Source organism: Nematolebias whitei, chromosome 8, assembly GCF_014905685.2.
Source record: "Nematolebias whitei isolate Nwh7 chromosome 8, NemWhi1, whole genome shotgun sequence".
NCBI lineage: Eukaryota > Metazoa > Chordata > Actinopteri > Cyprinodontiformes > Rivulidae > Nematolebias > Nematolebias whitei.
Genome location: NC_056505.1, coordinates 3,896,463 through 3,904,768, shown reverse-complemented (window position 1 = coordinate 3,904,768; position 8,306 = coordinate 3,896,463). Strand labels below are relative to the sequence as shown.

At 41.9% G+C, this 8,306-nt stretch overlaps 1 protein-coding gene across 1 annotated transcript in view; it reads right to left on the bottom strand.

The window, feature by feature from the left end:
• Positions 1-762: 762 nt before the first annotated feature.
• Positions 763-8,306, bottom strand: part of LOC119413788 (procathepsin L-like) — an 8,292-nt gene continuing 748 nt past the window's right edge. The window contains exons 2-7 of the mRNA XM_037680849.1: positions 7,075-7,197; positions 6,768-6,914; positions 5,185-5,424; positions 4,891-5,050; positions 1,154-1,256; positions 763-862 (exon numbers count right to left, since the gene is read on the bottom strand). Of these exons, the coding sequence (XP_037536777.1) occupies positions 763-862; positions 1,154-1,256; positions 4,891-5,050; positions 5,185-5,424; positions 6,768-6,914; positions 7,075-7,197 (873 nt within the window). The remainder of the gene's footprint in view (positions 863-1,153; positions 1,257-4,890; positions 5,051-5,184; positions 5,425-6,767; positions 6,915-7,074; positions 7,198-8,306) is intronic.

The window sequence follows — 8,306 nt, the reverse complement described above, 5'->3', positions numbered from 1 at the left end:
ACAGGAGACAGAACTGGAAGTGGCAGAAATGAAGATGTTGAGGTTCTTCTTAGGAGAGACAAGGATGGAGAAGATCAGGAATGAGATCATCAGAGGTACAGCACAGGTTGAACAACTGGGAGATAAAGTTAGAGAGGACACACTGAGATGGTTTGGACATGTCCAGAGGAGGGACAGTGGTTTGGACATGTCCAGAGGAGGGACAGTGGTTTGGACATGTCCAGAGGAGGGACAGTGGGTATATTTGTAGAAGGATGTTAGAAATGCAGCTTTTTTGTTTGTTTGTTTTTGTTTGTTTGTTTGTGTCTGGCTGCACTGAGGTTGAAGAGGTACATCTGTGAAAACAAGCATTGTTCAGTAAGAAGCATGAGTCTGAACATACAGCTGTTGGTTCGCCACTTTAATTCATCCATTGAAACTTTAATTCATCCATTGAAACTTTAAATCATCCATTGAAACTTTAAATCATCCATTGAAACTTTAAATCATCCATTGAAACTTTAATTCATCCAGTGAAAGCAAAGCAAACATTTAAAAGCACAGAGCTGGTCTGATTTCACACACCGTGTTTTTCTCCAGATTTAAATGACGTGTTGAGGCGTAAACCAAACCGAAGGCAAACAGCGGCTTCAGACTGAACTTGTTTCTCATCATATAGAACTGTATAATTTTGTTAAGTATATGTTAAACTTTGTCTGTGCTCCATATCTAGAGCCAGATTACTACAGAATATCCTTGTTGTGCTTCAGTGTGGAGCTGCACTCAGACCAGAGGATAACTGGGATACGATGCGATGCCACAGTTGTTGCCTCGGTCTTTGGACATGCGGATGTAGCCTTCTTCCCCCCAGCTGGTCCCCCAGCTGCAACGAGACAAACAGTCAGAATCAATAAAGCTGGTTCTGTAATCTCAAGAAAAGTCAATTTTATCTGCTTGTTCATGTTGTCTGGAGCTAAAATCTAAAAACAACAAGACCAAGAAAAACAAAATCAAATAAACTGTAAAGGTTGCTGAGCATATGAAGCTTTTAGATTTGTTTGTCTAACAAATTTTACACACGTAGATGAAAAAAGCATGAAATATTTAAAATTTGAAATAGAAGTTGAGATGTTTCTTTCTTTTCAAGTTCTAACAAGTCAGGATTTGGACTGGCCTGTTCTTGACGATCCAGTAGTTAACTGGTGGTAAAGAGACGTAGCCCACAGCCAGCCCAGCGTGTGTCGGCCTCGTGACACAGCTTGGCTCATAGTAAATACCTGAAACAAAGAATCATGTTTAGTTGGGCACAAACAGGTCAGGAAATGATCTTCATGGTTAAAAGAGAGCAGAGCTGAACAAAATCTATAAACAAGAACAGGTCTGAAACCACTGAGTGGGACAAACGTCTTGGCTGAGGAGCTTCTGGTGTACTGAAGGACGTTCAGATCAGTTCTTCTCCGCTGGAACATTATAAGTTGCAGCCCTGCAGCCCTTATCTAAGAAACAAGAAACTAGTGACGGACACGTGAAGCCTCATGAAGCACTGAGGCTTTTCCAGTTGTGCCAAAAAGCTTCAAGGCTTCAGTGATGGAGACATGTAGTGGACATCAGGAGCCTCAACAACCTCACGAGCACAAGTGACTCTTTCAAACCTGTGTCAGCAAATAAAGTTTAGGAGATGGGTCAATTTATCATTTGTACAAAATGATGATAACATCTCATTTTCCATTAAAAAGTTTAATTAAAAGAAAGTTATTTAGCCACCTCAGAATCAGAATCAGAATAAACTTTATTATAATTGCACTGAGATACAATGAGGATATGTCCGTGAATGCAGTCGTCCGAAAGATGGGCTAGTGTTGTGATAGACAAAGCTTTTCCTTAGTTTACACATTTCCCAGGAGAAGTTTGATAACTCAGCCTGAGTTCGAGGCCAACCGGGGAGTCAGATTCAAATAAGCCACAATTGTTGATTTTTACAGGCAGACTATTTTTCTTGTCAGCCTTGAGTCATACTGGTATTTCCAAGATCCAAAATGGCCAGATTAGAGTGTATTCTACTGGTCCGTGCTCACGAGTCTCCTCCATGGTCGTTCCAACATGCTGGCGAGTCCCAAAGCCGCAGGTGGCCTGCGATTCAAATCACTTCCATCTTACGGTTTAGCTCGTAAATCAGCTGATTTTGAGTCCTCAAAGCACGAACCAAACCTTCACAAGCTGGCAGCCTGACGAGGTCCAAATTAGCTGCGGCCGTCTTCTTTGTATGTTGATAAACCAGGACCCAGACAATTCCAAAAACAGAAAGCTGTTATCATAAATCCAATATGCAATTTCTGCGTCCTCGATCCACAGCAGAGATACACACATCATTTTCCACTTCCCCCAGAGACATATCCAGCTACACACATGTCGACCGGGCAGACCTGAGGGTTCTCCAGGACCCTGTTGCTTTGCTGAAAAGATTTTGTCATTTGCGTCAAAAGGACAGTTGTCAGATCCATAACGGTAGTTTTCGTTTCAGAAGATGTGTAAAAACAGGAGCTCCGATGCACAGACAGAGAGCAACAAAGCTCATAGATGTACAACAAAGTTCTTTGTTAAAGAGTTATTGCAGAAAGACACTTACTGTCTACAGAGCGAACACCAATGAAGAATGTAATTTTGTAACCCATTTAAAAAAGGAAACACTATTCAGCAATTGAAACATAAACTATAGATCACTGGATGCTCTAGGATCAAATTTATACCAAATTTTTTGAATACCGTTTATTGAAAATCGCCAAACTATATTAAATTCACTTTATAAAATTCTATCTCCAACTTTTTAAAATAATGTTGCATCTTAAATAGCTTGTGTTGCACCAAACCACTGAAATCTGTAAAGCTGTGATTGACGCAGAATACGTTGAATCTTTCGGAGCCATTGAAGAGTGAAATGAAGCATCCATGACGTCCGACGTCGTTTGTCACGTGACGGTGGTGTTTTGCTACAAGCACGATGAATCACTCTGCTTCATGAAGAGAGACACGAGGTCCGAAGCCTCAGTATCATTTCATCACTAAGAGAAACTTCCTTGTGCCTCCTAGTCCTGGCTCTGTGGTTCCAACTCATGGACATCCAGTCTCCTTGTGCCTGCAAAGCAGAAGCCCTCTGTGGAACCCCCTCCTGGACCTCACCGGTCTCCTCGCTGTCAACCTTCAAACCTCTCTGAGTCTCTGAGTTCTGTCCTGACACTCTACAGCTCATTCTGCTCACCCTTCTCACCAAGTGCCATCCACCTGGGATCCTTCATTCTCCTCTCCAGGCCTGCCAAACAGAAGAAATCAAGAAATTCACTTTGGATACCATACAAAGTACTGCTCCTCCTAAAGATATTTACCTGCCTTCACTTCCCGTCCAGATCCTACCGAAACCCTTAAAATCACTTACCTTTACTTGAACGTGTCCGTCTCTCTCCTTCAGTCCAGACTACTCTGGGTACTAAAATATAATGATCATGACACAAAAAGCCTAATGTAAGGACAATTTGTGACATTTCATGTTTATGGAAAGCTACATAACAGATTAAAACTGGACTATTGTTGAACTCCAGATGTTCGTTGTTCTGGTCTCTGCACATCACATCATCAAACATTTTGCCTGGAAAATAACAAACCGAGCCACGTCAACTCGCAACTCCCCACTTCTCGTGTTAACAAAGTTTTCAAATCATAGTTTCACAGCAGCATCATAGAATTTCTGAAATTCTGTTCTGGCCTTTTGTGTCACCCCAAGATTTTCAATGGGCCCCACGAAAAGTTTTCTGAAGGCACCACGGTAAGATGTCAGAGTTCTGGTGTTCAAACTTGCATCCTTGCATTTCTATGCCAACGATACAGTTGTCGAGCTAAAACAGTTGTCAAGGTTTTCCAGCATTTCCAGTTTGCTGTTGATGTCATTCAGTCGGATTTGTTCCATCTCAAACTGGTGCTAAATGCTGATAAAGCCAAAGGAATGTTGTTTTCAAACAGGAAGTTGGTCCCAGCGGTCCTTCCTCCTATCTCATCTACGAATGGTGTTCCTATTGAGTTTTGGATTCTTACAAACACTTGGGAATCTTGGTCGATGCACGTCTCTCTTTTAAGCCTCGTGTCCAAAACTTGATAAGTTGAAATTAAAACTGGGTTTCTTTTTCAGAAATAGATCTTGCTTAACTCTGAATGCCAGAAAACGCCTTGTAGCTGCTACTATACCGGCCATTGACCGCGGTGACATTATTTACAAATGCTTCTGCCAGCATCTTGCAGATGGTGGGTGCTGGCTGCTATGGTGCGCTAACATTCATGACTGGTTTTTACTACTGCACCCGTCACTGCACCCTGTACTCTTCGGTCAGTTGGTCATCGTATGTAGGCTCTCACACGCGTTCATTTTCATTGGTAAATCACTTCTTGTTCTGTAACCTTCTTATATCTCCTCTTACATTTTACGTCGTCAGTGCAGTTACAGCGTGCGCTCTCAGGCCATCATTACCTGCAGTGTCCCCTCAGTGCGGACTGAACTTGACAAAAAGGCCTTTTATTACTCTGCTCCTGTTTCCTGCATCACCGTGCAAAAAACTTGAAGCTGCCCACTTCAACTTCTCTAAGGGATTTTAAACAGTTGTTATGTTCAATGGAAAAATCAACGCAAACATGTTCTTGTTTTTAGAATTTTACCTTGTTTTATAATGTAGCAATTTTATTTTGTTTTATAACACTATTTGAATTTACTTTATTTCATATGCATTTTATGGCTGTTTATTGTTGTCTGTACCTTCATGGTTTGTCTAGAACAGGTCTCTCTTGAAAACGAGTCCTCGTGACTCAACGAGACTAACCTGAATAAATGAAGGTTGAATGAATGAAAATGAAATAAAAAAATAAACCTACCACTGCTGTAAAAACGGAACGAGTCATGACTAGCATCAAAAGCAACAGAAATTGGTCCCACTGTGGCCACAGCATTCATCAGTTCTGACTCGTTACCGCTGAGGATGTTCACTATCCCGTTGACCTGGATAGCGTTGTACATTGGGCTGTAGCGGCACGGCTGGACCTGGACGTCAAACAGAAGAAAGTACAAAAATAAATTAATTAATTAATTAATTGACCTCTGGAACAGCTTTTGTATCAATAACTTTATTGATAAGGGTTTAAAGCTTTGTAAGTAGATTTTTTTTTTACTCCAGCATTACGTACTGTTCCCACGTATGGATAGTATGCTTCAGAGTCCAGACCCCCATTGTTCATAACATACTTGAAGGCATTATTCATCCAGCCACCATAACAGCCATAATTGCCCTCAGGTCCTGAACAGTCCATCAGGTTCTGTTCGCTCAGTGGCACCAGCTTCCCGGTCTTTTTGAACAGCTGGCCCTCCATAGCTCCAGTGGCGCTGAAAGCCCAACAGGAACCACAGGAACCCTAAAACAAAGTGGAGAAAAAAACATCTGAGACTAAAAGAGAAGACGTGAATGATCAACTGAAGAAATGCAAGGGTGCTGAGGGAAAGCAATAAATAATTTCAAGGAAAGAAACGACTAACAAAAACAGAGAACATCCATCCATCCAACCTTTACCCACTTTTTCCTTATCAGGTCATGGGGGTCAATGGAGCTCATATCAAACAACCATTCACTCTCTCTCTCTCTCACCTAGGGACAATTTAGAGTTACCAGTCAGTCTAACATGCATGTTTTTGGTCTGTGGGAGGAAACTGGAGTACCTGGAGAAAACCCACGTAGCACGGAGAGAACATGCAAACTCAACACAGAAAGGTCCCGGCCAGGATTTGATCAGCCAAAGGTTGAATTAAACACATTAATTCATAACACAAACTATAAAAAACAATAAAATACCTGAGATCCTGACAGTACCACCCCTCTAAAGGACATTACCCAAAGTCCCACAAAAAATGGTACTGAATTAAGTTTTCCACCTTCTCTCTTTGATGAGGGTTGAAGCCAGCATGTTTATGGAAGCCAACAGATCTTTTTGGAGCTTAGGGATTTAAGCCCCGCCTACTCCCTCACACACAATCATGGTGCCACATGACCTTTCTTTTAGGCATGAAATAAACAATTACAGTAGTCCCTTGTTTATCGCAGGGGATCCGTACCCTGAAGGCCCACGATAAGTGAAAACCACGAAGTAGGTCTAGTAGTATATATATATAAATACTATAATATAATAATAATATAAATAATATATTAAGGTGTTTTAAACCCTCCCCACACTCTTGCAATATTTTAAACCATGTTTCTAAACTCTAATCGCTCTAAAAGAGCACAGCATGTCATGAACTCAACTCTCAGCCACTGCACTCTGCGCTCTTGGCCACGCCCACTTCTCCTCTACAGAAGGAGATCACAGAGGAGGAAGGAGGAGCTACAGGAAGTTTCTCCTGCAGTGTGGGCTGCACACAGTGCAGCACGTGTTAAATAATTTAAAATAATCCATTGTAAATAAAAAGTCCATGCCGATCGTGCAGCTCATCCATCAATTAGCCAAATGTGTTATGTCCAATCTTATTTTGAAAAATTGCGATAGAGCGAGTCCACGAAAAACGAGCCGCAAAGTAAAGCGGGACTACTGTACTGCCGAACACGTTGGACAAATGGATCTTTGAACAAACAGCAGTGAGGGAGGAACTACTGCAGTTACCAATAGTCAACACTTAAAAACATTATTTGAAGTGTTTCGATTTAGTTTGTAGCTGCTAAAGACACATAAAACACACAATAAATGAAAAAGAAACGTGTTGGTACCTGGTATTTAACAGGTGTAACGTAGTATTTTGTTCTCCAGTCCACACTGGGAGGGGCCTTCAGGAAATTAGGCTTCATGAACAGGGAAGCGTTTCTGTCTTCACGAGGTCTGTAGCAGGTCATGATCTGTCTGAACTCCTCGTTGGTCTGTGGAAGGAGCACTCAGTTGTTTACGGTCAGCCTGTCTCATTTCACCCTAACTGAACTCAGCTGTGCTCTGACAGTTTGTCACATTTTGACTGATGTGCCACTTCATCAGTAAGTTTAGCTTCTTGGTCTTTGTTATGACCCAGGTCTGTAGACTCACCATGTCTCCAAAGTGGTTCATCCCCAGGCGGTAGGTGTGTTTGCCCATGGAGTGCTCCAGGTTGTGCAGCTCGATCATCCTCAGGTTCTTCTCCCACACCCCCCTCCTCCAGACCTCCTCTTTCTAAAGAAAGAGGTTTTACATTCAGCATGATAAACAATAGGTTGTGCATTGGGTTTTCATGGTGACCAAGCATTTTATAACTTTTATACACAAATCTGAGTTGTGATAGGACTGTTTCTTTACTCCAGTTTCTTCTGGCATTGCTCCTACTTTTTTCTGGATTTACGTAATAGAACTGCCGGTCATTCTTTTCCTCTTACTTTTCCTTTTGACATTTTCTGTAATGACTGTTTGATTTAATATAACAACAGTTTGTGGAAAGGTTTTGTTTTCCCATCATCACCATCGTGTTGATCCTTAACAGCCTAAGAAGTCCTCCTCCTCTGCCTCCTGCTACTACTACTACCACTACTACTACCACTACTACTACTACTACTACTACTACTACTACTACTACTACTACTACTACTACTGCTACTACCACTACTACTACTACTACTACTACTACTACTACTACTACTACTACTACTACTACTACTACTACTACTACTACCACTACTACTACTACTACTATGCTTACTACTAATCTTGCTGCACTACTTTTATACTACTTCTACTCCTGCTGCTATGACTAGTACTATACTACTATTATACCATGTAGTGTCATATGTCAGGATTCTGACTATTTTTGTGAATCATCTTACTTCGTTAACCAAAGATGTGTCCACAAACATCTTCACTGTTTTCTTCCCAACCTGATGTAGTGAACTGTTTTCCCTAATTCAATCACCAGGTCTGGAGAGTAACAAAGAAAACATCTGCCAGTGTTATTTCAGGATACTAGTTATATACAGTTGTTTCAGTATTATCAGGAAAGACGCCACAGGTACTGGATGTTGACTGGTTACTTTGACAAACTCTCAGCAGACGTCCTGTGCCAAGGAATGAGCCACAAGAAGATGATTGTTGCTGATATGCAGGGGCGTACTGGGACAATAATGCAGGCCGGGAATTTGATATCATCCCAGGCAGGCCACCAGCACCCGATTAATGCAAATCACCAAGTCTGAGTTAAGTCAAACATAGTCCCTCAGCAGGCACTGACCGGGCCAGGCCACCGGGCCAGGCCAACGGGCCAGGCCAACGGGCCAGGCCAACGGGCCAGGCCA